This window comes from Equus quagga, chromosome 16, assembly GCF_021613505.1.
Source record: "Equus quagga isolate Etosha38 chromosome 16, UCLA_HA_Equagga_1.0, whole genome shotgun sequence".
Taxonomy (NCBI): domain Eukaryota; kingdom Metazoa; phylum Chordata; class Mammalia; order Perissodactyla; family Equidae; genus Equus; species Equus quagga.
Window position 1 is genome coordinate 54,778,011 of NC_060282.1, and position 13,333 is coordinate 54,791,343.

The 13,333-nt window shown below is 36.7% G+C and overlaps 1 protein-coding gene across 14 annotated transcripts in view; it reads left to right on the forward strand.

Moving 5' to 3' along the window:
• RP1 (RP1 axonemal microtubule associated) overlaps window positions 1–13,333 on the forward strand; it is a 335,045-nt gene that overhangs the window by 150,642 nt on the left and 171,070 nt on the right. For all 14 annotated transcript variants that reach the window (XM_046641544.1, XM_046641545.1, XM_046641549.1 and 11 more), the window contains 2 exons: window positions 11,000–11,103; window positions 12,898–13,074. In XM_046641544.1, the coding sequence (XP_046497500.1) occupies window positions 11,000–11,103; window positions 12,898–13,074 (281 nt within the window). The remainder of the gene's footprint in view (window positions 1–10,999; window positions 11,104–12,897; window positions 13,075–13,333) is intronic.

The window sequence follows — 13,333 nt, forward strand, 5'->3', positions numbered from 1 at the left end:
TCCTTTTATTGAGAGTTTTGATCATAAATGGATGCTGTATCTGGTCACATGCTTTCTCTGCCTCTCTAGAGACGATCACATGATTTTTATTCTTCATTTTGTTAAGGTGTTGTATCACATTGATTGATTTGTGGATAGTGAACCATCCCTGCATCCCTGGGGTAAATCCCACTTGATCATGTTGTATGATCTTTTTAATGTATTGTTGTATTCAATTTACTAGTACTTGGTCAAGGATTTTTGCATTGATGATCAGTAGTGATATTGGCCTGTAATTTTCTTTTTTTCTGTTGTCCTTGTGTGGTTTTGGTATCAGGGTAATATTTGCCTTGTAGAATGAGTTACAAAGCTTCCCCTCCTCTTCAATTTTATGGAAGAAATTTGAGAAGGACAGGTATTAAGTCTTTTTCAAATGTTTGGTAGAATTCAGGGAAGCCATCTGGCCTTGGACTTTAATTTTGGGGGAGGTTTTTGATTATTGTTTCAATCTCCTTACTGGTGATTGGTTTATTAAAGTTCTCTATTTCTTCTTTATTCAGTTTTGGAAGCTTGTGTGATTCTAAGAATTTATCTGTTTCTTCTAGGTTATCCAATTTGTTGGCATATAGCTTTTCATAGTATTGTCTTATAATCTTTTGTATTTGTGAGGTGTCCATTGTAATTTCTCTGCTTTTGTTTCTGATTTTCTTTGAGCCTTCTCTCTTTTTTTCTTGATGAGCCTAGCTACAGGTTTGTCAATTTTGTTTATGTTTTCAAAGAATGAGCTCTTAGTTTCATTGATGTTTTCTATTGATTTTTTAGTCTGCATATCATTTCCTCTCTGATTTTTATCATTTCCTTCCTTCTACTGATTTTGGACTTTGTTTGTTCTTCTTTTTCCAGTTCCTTTAGGTGCACTGTTAGATTGTTTATTTGAGATTTTTCTTGTTTGTCGAGGTAGGCCTATATTGCTATAAAGTTCCCTCCTGGTACCACTTTGCTGTATCCCGTAAGTTTTGGCATGTCGTATTTTCATTTTCATTTGTCTCCAAGTATTTTTTAATTTCTCTTTTGATTTCTTTGTTGACCCAATAGTTGTCCAACAGCATTCTGTTTAGTCTACACATATTTGTGGCTTTTCTAGTTTTCTTCTTGTAGTTGATTTCTAGTTTCATACCATTGTGGCCAGAAAAGATGCTTGGTATTATTTCAATCTTCTTAAATTTATTGAGACATTTTGTGGCCTAATATGTGACCCATCCTCGAGAATGTTCTATATGCATTTAAAAAGAATGTATATTCTGTGGTTTTTGGATGGAATGTTCTATATGTATCTACGAAGTCCATCTGGTCCAATGTGTCATTGAAGGCCAATGTTTCCTTATTGATCTTCTGTTTGGATGATCTATCCATTTATGTAAGTGCAGTGTTAAAGTCCTCTGCTATTGTTGTGTTACCATCTATTTCTCCTTTTATGTTTGTTAATAATTGCTTTATGTATTTAGGTGTTCCTATGTTGGGTGCATAAATATTTACAAGTATTATATCCTCTTGTTGGATTGTTCCCTTTATCATTTATGAAGTGCCCTTCTTTGTCCCTTGTTACAGTCATTGTTTTAAAGTTTATTTTGTCTGACATAAGTATTGCTGCCCCAGCTTTCTTTTCTTTTCCATTTGCATGGAGTATCTTTTTCCATCCCTTCACTTTCAGTTTGTGAGTGTCTTTAGGTCTGAAGTGTGTCTCTTGTATGCAGCCAATATATGGGCCTTGTTTTTTTTCATCCAGTTGGCCACCCTATGTATTTGACTGGAGCATTCAGCCCATTGACATTTAAAGTAGCTATTGCTAAGTATGTACTTAGTGCCTTTTTGCTACTTTTTTTCTGGGTGTTTTAGTAGTTCTTTTTTCCTTTTACTCTTCTCTTGTTCTCTTCCCTTGTGGTTTGATGGCTTTCTTTAGTATTAAGTTTTTGTTCCTTTCTCTTAATTTTTTGTGTATTTATTATAGATTTCTGATTGTGATTACAATGAGGTTCATATGTAGTCTACTTAAATAGCAATCTATATTAAGCTGATAGTCTCCTAAGTTTTACCTGCTGCTAAAAGCTCTACTCTTTTACTCCCCTCCTCTGACATTTTATGTTTTTGATATCATATTTACACTCTTTTTTGTATTTGTGCATCTGTTAACCTCTTAGTACTTTTGTTAACCTGTTAATACTTTTGTCTTACACCTTCTCATTAGCTTTATAGGTTTTTCAGCTGCTACCTTTACTGTATATTTGCTTTTCCCTGGGATTTTATTTATGTATTTCTTTTATCATTTTCTTCTTCCCATTTGTGCTCTTTTCCTTTCCACTTAGATAAGTCTGTTTAACATTTCCGGCAAGGCTGGTTTATTGGTGATAAACTCTTAGATTTTGCTTTTCTGGAAAACTCTTTCCATTTTGAATGATAACCTTGCCAAGTAGAGTATTCTTGGCTGTAGATTTTTTTCCTTTCAGCACCTTAAATATATTGCACCGCTCCCTTCTAGCCTGTAAGGTTTTTGCTGAGAAGTCAGCTGATAGCCTTAAGGGTTTTCCTTTGTATATAACTTGTTGCCTTTCTCTTGCAGCTTTTAGGATTCTCTCTTTATCTTTAATTATTGACATTTTAGTTATAATGTGTCTTGGTGTGGGCCACTTTGAGTTCCTCTTTTTTGGTGTTCTCTGTGCTTCCTATACCTGGAAGTCTGTTTCTTTCCTTAAGTTAGGAAAGTTTCCAGCTATTATTTCTTCAAATAGATTCTCTGCTCCTTGGTCTCTCTCTTCTCCTTCTGGGCCACCTGTAATACACATGTTAGTATGCTTGATGTTGTCCCAAACGTCCCTTAGACTTTCCTTATTGTTTTTAATTCTTTTTTCTTTTATCTGTTCAGTTTGGGTGATTTCCTCTAGTCTTTTGTCCAGTTTGCCGATCCATTCTTCTGTATCATCTACTCTGCTATTGATTCCCTCTGGTTAATTTTTCATTTCTGTTATTGTATTCTTCAGTCCTTTGTTGAAGTTCTCACTATGCTCGTCTATTCTTCTCCTAAGATCACCAAGCATCCTTATGACTATTAGTTTGTATTCTTTATCAGGTAGGTTGTTTATCTCTGTTTCATTTAGTTCTTTTTCTGAGAATTTGTCTTGTTCCCTTATTTGGAACGTATTTCTTTGTCTCCTCATTTTGCATATTTCTCTGTGCTTATATCTATGTGTTAGGTAGGTCAGCTCTGTCTCCTGCTCTTGGAGAAGTGCCCTTAGGCAAGAGATGCCTTATGAGGCCCAGCAATTTCCTTCCCTCTCATCTCCATTTCCAAATGTTCCAGGAATGTCCTCTGTATGGGCTACATGTGTTCTTCTGTTGTGGCAGGGTTGCTTTTACTGCAGGTGCCTGGGGAGGCTAGGCTTTCTCCCAGGCCAGCCAGTTATAAGGCTCAACTGTGTGCAGCTGCTACATCCCTTCAGTCACTTTAGTGGGTGTGGGGAGCCCCAGTGCAGTTGGCTGCAAGGTATAATATCACATTCCTGCTGCAGTTTTGCTGTTAAGTGAGCAGGCCTCCAGCATGGCTTGTTGCTAGGCTCAGGGGCTCACAAGTACTATAGGTCTCTGGCCTTTGAGGCTGTTGTCAGTTCTCTCAGGAATGCAGCTGGGTGGGGCTGGCCTCAGGAGTGGCAGTACAAAATGTTTCAGGCTTTGGAAGGTAGGGACAATCTCCTGTGTGGTTGTTTGAGAAGCACAAGTCAGTGCACCCATCAGTGCAGTCCTGCCTGCGTGTATTCCCCTCCCTGCTAAAGTGGACCCACTTACCTTGCTGAATAGGCCCCACACATTCCACCGACACAGGCCTGGCCCTTGCACATGCCCTGACCCACAGAGACAGACCCACTTGCCCCCACTGCAAAGGTCCCACACACCCCACCTATGTGGGCCTACAAGTTGCCCAAGGGCTTGCTGTTGGGTGTGGTCAGTCCCTAGGGTGGGCTGCTTGCCCTAGCTAAGCTGGATTAAATCAGTGTGCTAGTGAGTGGTGCAGACCCCTGCACTAAGAGGCTAGGGTAAGAATTCCAATGGTGTCTGCCAGCATCTGTATCAGCACGTGTGTACTAGGTCACAATCATGGCTGCTATCAGTGTCTCAGTCCTTGGGGACGTCAGCTCAACCACCTCCTGCCTCTCTGGGATGTGTTTAGAGTATATTAACTGAGTCTCTTTCACCAAAGGACTGCACCTTTCTTTCTTGTGATTTTGTGTTGCTTTATGAAACGAGTGAATTTGTACGTGGGCCCTTTAAGTGCAGGCTTTTCTTTCTCTTATGTTCGTTACCTTTTCTGGGGGTATGCCCCATTGTTTTTAATAGCCAGCAACGCTGTATAATGGCACTTATCTCAGTTGTGGCGAGTTCAAAAGCTGCTTATCATGGCAAAGCTCTCCTGCTCAGATCCCCCATTCCTCCAGGAAAAGCTTCATACCTCAAGATTGTTCCCAGTTGTGAATTGCCTCAGGTGGAATGCAGCTTTTTCCTCACCAGAAAGGTGTTTCTGCCTCTTCCACCTCAGTCAGTGCTGTAAATTGTTGTGGGGGTTGTTTTATCCAGTTTCTGGTTCTCTCTCAGGGGTAATTGTTTCAAGAGTAGTTGTAAATTTGTTCTGTCCATAGGAGGAGGTGAGTTCAGGGTCCCCCTACACTGCCATCTTTCCAGCAATTCTTCATTACACTTTTGTCATTCATTAAAGTAGAAGTAATAAAAAAATACATACTTTAAACTTTATATAAACCTCAAGTATATAAACCCATACTTATTCTCCAATTTTAAAATGTAAGGCTAAGGTCTTTTTCTTGTGTAAAACATAACAAGTTAAAGGACCATACACTCAGCGTTGCCTGCTTTTATTTATGCCTCAGTTTTCCATCTGGTTGATATCCCTGTTTAATCTCAAATGTGTTCTGGTCGGACAGTAAATTATATGGTCACTGTACCTCTAATGCAACCTTGATAATTTCCAGTTCCAGTTTCAATTAAATAGGAAGTGGGAATTTAAGGAGAATTGTTTCATATGAAATATAGCTTCTTGAATCTTCTTAAGACAAATTTTTCTGAATTTTTTCATTGTTTCTTTATTAAAAACAATTTACATGGTATGCCAAAGAGGGTAATGCCCCTTTCCATTCATGCTGCAAGTTAAAAACAAAAAAAAGTTCTTGTGCTGGTTATTCTCTACTTCCCTTTGAATAACAAAAAATTTAGCCATTCCCAGAACCTGTCACCTCTTTGGATTGTCCTTGTTCTCCTTACCTATCTCCTTAAGTACTGATAAATTCCTCTCTTAGATCATTGTTAATAGTTGGTCTACACAGTTTTAAGCCCTATTTCTAGTGAGTATCTGATGGTGATTAGCTACAATTATTTTCTCTGATTCTCTGGTACTAAGTTTTAATAAAGGATTTGAAAAAAGTTCATTGTTTAAAGTGTGTAGCACTGACTATACACTGGTCACTTTGTCTTCTGCCCTGGTTCTTACCATATCCTAACTACACTTCTCTGAAATTAAGAGCCATTGGCTTTGCCCCTATATTTCATGTGAGTACTTGGAAGGACCTCCTTGGTTTTAGATTGAAAAAGGATGTGCATTAGATTGGATTTTGTCTTATTCAGCTCCCTTTACAGTGAACTTCAGTCTCTCAATTCTGAAAGACTGGGGAAAGGAGATGTAAAGGAAGAAGAGGACTCTGGATGCCTTGGAAATACGCTTTCATTGTAGGGGTATGGCTGCTCACTTTTCTCTATGACCTCCTGTAACTCTCTCTGATTTGGTATATAGTGGGAAGACTAACACCTTTGCTAATCTTCAGCAGATCTGGGCTCTTTCATGTTGTGAATTGCTGGATTTCTCAACTCAGAATCTAGCAATAGATCCAACATTAGTTTCAAGTGTTGTACTGCATGTGGTTGCAACAGGGAGTTTCTAATCTGATGTTTTCCTCTAGAGACATGTTTTAAACACTTTACCCCACCACTATAATCATATCTCCGATGTTAAAGGTGGTCTGCTAGTAGTGAACAGCTGTCTTCTGCATAAGTTAAACCTTAATTTTTCCATTGGTACTCTGTGTCCCCTACAAAAGGATTTGGGAGAGAAGAACTAGTGTATGTCTGAAGGCAACTTCTTTGATTCCTTCCTATGAGTGAGAGATAGCCATTCAGGGATTTGAAGTACTGTAAAAATACTTTGGCAGCTAAGTGGAAGCCAGATTTGAGGGTTATGTGGGAAGATTAGAGAAAGAGATACCAGTTAGGAGCCTCTCATAATCGGTCAATCAGAAGATGACAAGAACTTCAGTGGGAGTATTGATAGAGAAGAGGATTTGAAGAATATCTAGGAAGTAAAATTGACAGGACTTGGTGGTTTATTGGTAAAGGTACATTAAGGGAAGGGGTTACCCTCAGTTTTCTGGTCTGGGTTATTAAGTTACTGATGGGGTCACCAATGGAGGTAGGAAATGCAGAAAAATTTAGCAGGACTAGATTTGGAAACTAAGAATATATGGAAAATTATCAGCTCTAGTTTGTCCATACTGAGTTTGAAGTGCCTGTGAGATATCCAGCTGTTTGTATTTTTGTTTTTGTTTTGTGAGGAAGATTGGCCCTGAGCTAACACCTGTTGCCAATCTTCCTCTTTTTGCTTGAGGAAGATTGTCGCTGAGCTAACATCTGTGCCAGTCTTCCTCTATTTTATGTGGAGTGCCACTACCACATGGCTTAATGAGCAGTGCTGGGTCCACACTCAGGATCTGAACCTGCAGACCCTGGGCTGCCAAAGTGGAGGGCATGAACCTAACCACTGTGCCACTGGGCTGGTCCCCAGGTTGTTTATGTTTAACAGTAAATTATATACATGAGCTGATGTTGAGAGAGAGATGAGTGGTGAAGATATTGATTTGGGATTTCTCAATTTATAGATTCTTAAAATAAACTTTCCAGGGAGCCTGTGAAGAGCCTGTGAAGAAAGTTAATCTCCTGAGGACAGAACCCTAGGAACCCTATGCATGAAGATGACAACAGAGAGTGAAGTAGGAAACTGAGAAGGAAGTTAGTGAAGTGGGAGATTGTAGCATTTTAAAAGGTGTCTGCAGGTTCAAATGTAGTAGAAAGGCAAAGTGAAATAGGGACTGAAATGCTTCTGTTGGATTTGGCCAATTAGAGTTTGTTTTGATGAAATTAGTGTGATTAAATGTTAGCATTAACCAGCAACTTTAAGCTCATGTAGACTTGCCTCTAATTTTTAAAGATAAGGGTGTTTTAGAGATAAGAACATTTAGAATTTTTGTCTAGGTTACACTTGAGATTATTCCTTGCACATAGTAGGTGCTCAATAGACGGTGATTGAATGGATGATTGAACTCTTTACTGCAAAGCCAGAACTAGAAATCATATATCCAGATTATTTTGGGAGGAAAACTTGTCCTCTACCATCTTATGTTCCAGTGATTGGAATCCTATAAATTAACTGACAATAGACAGATTAATGGGAAAGATAAGGTTTATTTATATGTGCATGCTACACAAATATGTAGGAGTATTCAGTAATGAGTTATACAATGAATAATTAGAGGTACAGGTTTATATACCAACTTAACAAAAAAAAGAGGGGAGAGAGAGGGAATTTTAGGGCTTCCATGGGAAAGCATAGAAGGTTCTATTGGGCTTCCAATAGAGGATGGTCAATTGCTGCTGTATTTTCAGGAGTATCTCCTTAGGTAATGTTTTTGTGGCTACTGCTTGTTCAGAAGTTTTCAGTTTAAAGGAATTTTAATCCCTTCATTCATATGGTAGTGCTCTTTTTCCTTACCATCTCTTTTCTCCAAACTGAGCTCCCTGAAACTCCAGAGGCCCATGAAAGTATTTTCAGTTCCTCCACAATAGTGTATTTTTGCTCTATTGAAAACATTGAAATTTCCTGAAGATCTCATTTATCACACTGATTTGATTATAATTTCACTGGAAAAGATTCTATTCCTAATATGTATTTTGTAATTAGAACTCACTATACTAAGCTTCCAAACCCAAGGACATTCTGTAAAGAGTCAAATTTCTCAAAATAGAAACCCTTAATTTTTTTCCCGCAGGAGTTTGTTTATTCAACAAATATTTATAAAATGCTTGCTGTGGATGAGACAATGTCTTAGGCATAAGATTGACAGCAATGAATAAACAGATGAATTGCCATCCCTTCATAGAACTTATATTTGATAAACTTTAAAAATAGAAATTTTTATAACAAAATATATGTAATTTTATGATTTTAGTCATTGAGTCTTTACCAAAAAACTGAAAAAATAATGCCTTTATAGTTTTATGGATTTCGAGTCTGGTATTTGTGAAATCTTTAGGTCACAGGGAAGATTGACTTAAACAATGAAAATTATTCTTAGCACATTTTCAGTAACCCTCCTCTAGTTTACACATTCTTCCATCATTAACTCATTAGTTCACACAATTAATGAATCATCTGAACAACAGTCCTTTAATAATTCTCAGGCTGATTTATTCATAAGGAAACTGAGACAGATTGATGCAAAGTGATTTGCCCAAAATTATCTAATGTGTCAATGTCAGAATGAAAGTCCAAATTCCGATGTCTTGGTTCTTTCTTCATTTCAATAACATTCAGCCCCCCATAATCTCCAGGATTATTTGTAAATGTTCATCAACATGGTTCAATTTTATGAAGATCCTTAATTTTTAACCATTAAGATGAATTTTATTAGGTAGACAAAAATAAATTAGAGATTAATTAAGAAGAAGAGTTTCTGTTTGGAGTGGTCTCTTGAACTAATATACATGTCTTTCACTTTTGGAAATATGACTTTAAGTGAATATAAGATTATTTAAATATACAGTGAAATCCTTTTAAAATTTGGAGTAGTACAGTTAACTTCTACATCAGACCTTGTTCTTAACTAAAAGCATTTGCCCATGTAGTTAATTGGAATAAAAATATAAAGGTAGAATTCGTGAATTACGTTTGTTAACTCTAGATAAATATACACAGACAAGAAGGTGGATAATTCAAGCTAATATCTGAACAATTACATGTTAAAAATTGAGATTTGGGGAACCTAAATTACCCAATAACTACCATAATCCTCCTTCATTTGGTGTATATTGACTAGGCTGAAAGTTTTGAGCTAATGCAAAACGGCCTATGTTGACAATGGTGAGATAGGAAAGATTGGTTCATTTTAGAAAATCTAACTTTGTTACCATGACATCATTTTATAGACAGTATATAATATACATTATGTATTTTATATTACATATATTTTATAAATGTTCTGTATTATGTATATATATGTATATGCACACACACGTAAGACGCATACAGACAAACCTCAGCAACTCGTTAGGAAATGAAATAAGTCATGCCTCAAGAAATCACCTATTTTTAAAATTATTATATTCAAATATATTACAGAGGAAGAACAAAAGACCTTTTTCCTCTACTCTTTTAGATTAGAGAAGTAACAAGACAAAGAAAAAGCTTTGAGCTTCTACCCGCAGCAAATTGTGAGAAGGCAAATATATGGAGAAACTAATGGTAGCTAAGGGCTAATTAGAGAGGTTTGTTTGTGGAGACCCTTTCTCGTGCTACTTTGCCTTCCTTGATAAGATTGTTACCCCTTCCTGCTCAGGAAATGGGGTTGGGGGATACCTTCACAGGAGGAATTTATGTTCTGCTTTCAGATAGATAGGAGGAGGGCAGAGAATTGTCCTGTATTGTTTTCTCAGTTGCTTTCAGCTCAAAATAATCCTTATGCCAGAGTGGTATATTTTGGGGTACCATACTCTGAACCCCTTAAATATTATACCTAGGAGTTTTTTCAAACTGAACACACTTATGTAACTAGAACCCAAACCAAGAAATAGAACATTAGCAGCACCCCCATGCAATCACATGCCCCTGTACAGTCACGGTCCCCCCAAAATAACCACTACCTGGACTCCTAAGACCCTGGAGTATTTTTACCTGTTTTTGTGCTTTATATAAAATAAAGCATACAATATGTGTTCTTTTATATTTGGCTTGACTCTTCATTGTTTGAGAATCACCTATTTGTAAAAGGAAAAATGGTCTTCATTTATTGTTACAAGAGTGGATTCCTGAAAATCTGATGGTTTTAAGTACTAATAGAAGGATTACTGGTAATGCAAAGAGCACTGGGCTAAGATCTGAAGTTCTGGCATCTATTTCCATTCTATGACTAGGTAGGGATCTTGGGAAAGTCCCTTATCTCTCTAAGTTTGTTCCTTCATTTGCAAAATGGGGATAAATGTGTGTGTGGAGGGGGGAGGGGATGTTTCGTAGGCTGTTTCATGCTATGAAGATCTAATTAACTTATCTAATGAATATTTCTTGAGCACCTATTGTCTTCTAGGCACTGTTCTAAATAATGGTATATAGCTATCAACAGAGTAGATAAAAGTTCATGCCCTCAGGAAGCTTGCATTTTAAGATAAAAAGGTATATAGAAGTGTATTGAAAACTAAAAAAATCAAATATATGTTGACATAATCTTTGTCATGATCATCATACAAACCAGTCACTAATGCCCAAATCATATGTGTTTACTTTTATAATGCATTATTTTATTTTACCCCAAGTCTCTGAGATTTATACAGTGGAAGAAGGTTTTAACACTAGGATAATTTATTTTCCTTGAAACAGTTCCATCAGGTGTTATTTTAGGAGGATTTTCTCAGAGACTTACTGATTAGCATGGGAAGGCATTAGAGATTTTCCATGAAAATTCCACCAAAATGCCAAACAACATGTAAATAATCAAAGGTACTGGCGTTTTACCTTTTGACTAATTAAAAACCTTTATGTGAGAGATATCATAAGAAATATTATTAGGAGGTTTCAATATATAATTGAATAAGAAAAAAGCTTTAAAGGCATGAATTACTTGCTAATACTTAAAATGTTTTCCAGGTCTCTTTGATGTTATTTTCAACAAAGAAAATATATGCATTTTCCAAAGTCATAAAATTAGACATCTTTCTCTTGCTCTTGACAATGGCTCTGTTGCTGGAATGGTATGTAGTAATTTTTCTCTTTGCCATCTATCAATAGTACTGTATCCGTATATAATATATTTTTGCATAATGTACTGTTATAAGATTATCAAGTTGTATTTTCCGTTGGCTTTTGCTTTCACTTTTTTGATTATTCTGTTTTGTCTCACTAATTTTTGAGATTCTGATGCATAAATAGTGCTAAATTTCAGCAATTAGAATTTAGACAAGAAAAAGTAGACAACTTGTCTGATAACATTCAAAATTTTAATGGACCTCCAAAAGGAGACAATTTGACTTTTCAAAAGCACCTTCAGGGGCCATAATATTAGGAAAAAAACAATGATTTTACTTTATTATGCTTTATATTCCTTAATCTAGGTTTAAAAAGTAGCTTTTACTATATACAGCTGTTTTATTTTTAAATGCACACATTATTTATTTTGAAAAATAATTGCCACGCACTGTTCTAAGTGCTTAATATGTGTCATAATATTTAGTCTTTACATCTACCCTATGAGAGAATCTATTATTATCCCTATTTAGCAGAAGAGGAACATGAATGATAGAAGGATTGAGTTGTCCAAGGTCACATAACTAGTAAGTGTGAAAGCAGGAATTGAACAAAGGCAGTCTGATTCCAACTCTCATACTATAGCTTCCTCATTTAGCGTCATATAATGTTATATAATGATTCTTAACTCATAGCATGTTATTTAACTTAAGGGAAAATAATAATTAGTGAAATGAAAACACATTGTAATTTGTAGGACTGAAATTCAGGCTAAGTGATTAATTAGTCAAACTTCCTCCATGAAGTCTTTTTTCCTCTGCTCCAGACTTAGCAAGGTACCCTATGCTGTACTTCATAACACATTCTGCTCAGTACAGGTCCTGGTCATAGTAAGTGCTTAATAAATACGAATGTAGTGGGTATGGAATTTACTCAGTTAAATTAAGCGTTCAGGAAATGTCCGATTACTTTACTTTCTAAAATAAAATTAAATCTATCTCTAAGCCCCTGTCCCACTAGTTTGGTGAGACATTCTATCTTACTTATTATGAGACTCATCGTGTTATACACAAGATTTCACCTGGTGTAGAGTTTCAGAATATCTGGCGACAGCCCTCTTAGCTTCAGTCTACACTGTTCACTGCTGATGTACTCATCAAACATCAGATGGCTTCTTGAAGGCCAATAGCTCTGTTGCTTACCTGCCATACGTAGACAAGGGAACTTTGTCGAGGTGGTAGCCTTAGTGTCATGGATCAAGCCATTCAAGGGACATCAATGAGTCCTCCCTATTTAGGTCTAAATGCCTCCCTGGAACACTGAGGGGAGATGGGATAAGACCTCAAGCAGTACCCTGAACCAGAAATGTCTCCCTATAGCATAAGCTCCTTGATTTGTTTAGTCTTTTGAAAGTAAAACCTACTAATGCACATCTGTTCATTTCAGCTTTTGGTCCCAAATAGTCTTGAGTTAGGAAGACACAAATGAAGAAATGAAAAATAAGCTATAATAAAATACATATTAACATCTCATTAAATTATCCTGCCATTGGAATTATTTTTATTTTACCCAATACCCTACCATGGATTCTGAGAAACTGAGAGAAGAAAGTCCTTGGAGCAAGACACTAGAAATCAGGCTGAGGAATCCAAACAATTGAATTACAAAAGCGAGATTGTATGGATAGTTCAAGGGTCCTATAGAGGGGCGTAGACCTGTACATACATATAATCTCAAAATATTTTTAATGTAAATATGTTCTATTGCTAATTCAGAGGGCTTTCCCCCCCTTTTTCTTTTAGGCTAGTGGTGGAGCCTCCACTAAGCTGCGGGTGCTTTATCAGCCCAACCGCTGTGCACTTCTTGAGTCAGCACTGGTTCCTGGTCACACAGTTATTTTTGATCATCATGGCAAAATAGCTAATGAATCATCAGCAGGCTATGCAAACCTTTCAAAAGAATTTGTGGTTTTTGTCAAGGTAAAATAGAGGAAAGTTGTTGAAGTTTATGTTGCTAAATACCCACTTTCTTTTGCTCTGTTGAGGAAAACTCTTGAATTGAGTCACCATGGAGTAATCAAATCTCTTCCCACTAGGTGGCATTGATACTATTGGTATTCTATTTACCCAGACTTTGAAAGGCAATAGGGATCATGGCTTCACCAGTCATGAAACTGATAGGAGTAACATCCTATATCCAATTGAATTTAGAGGTCAAACTATGGATGCAGGGATTCTT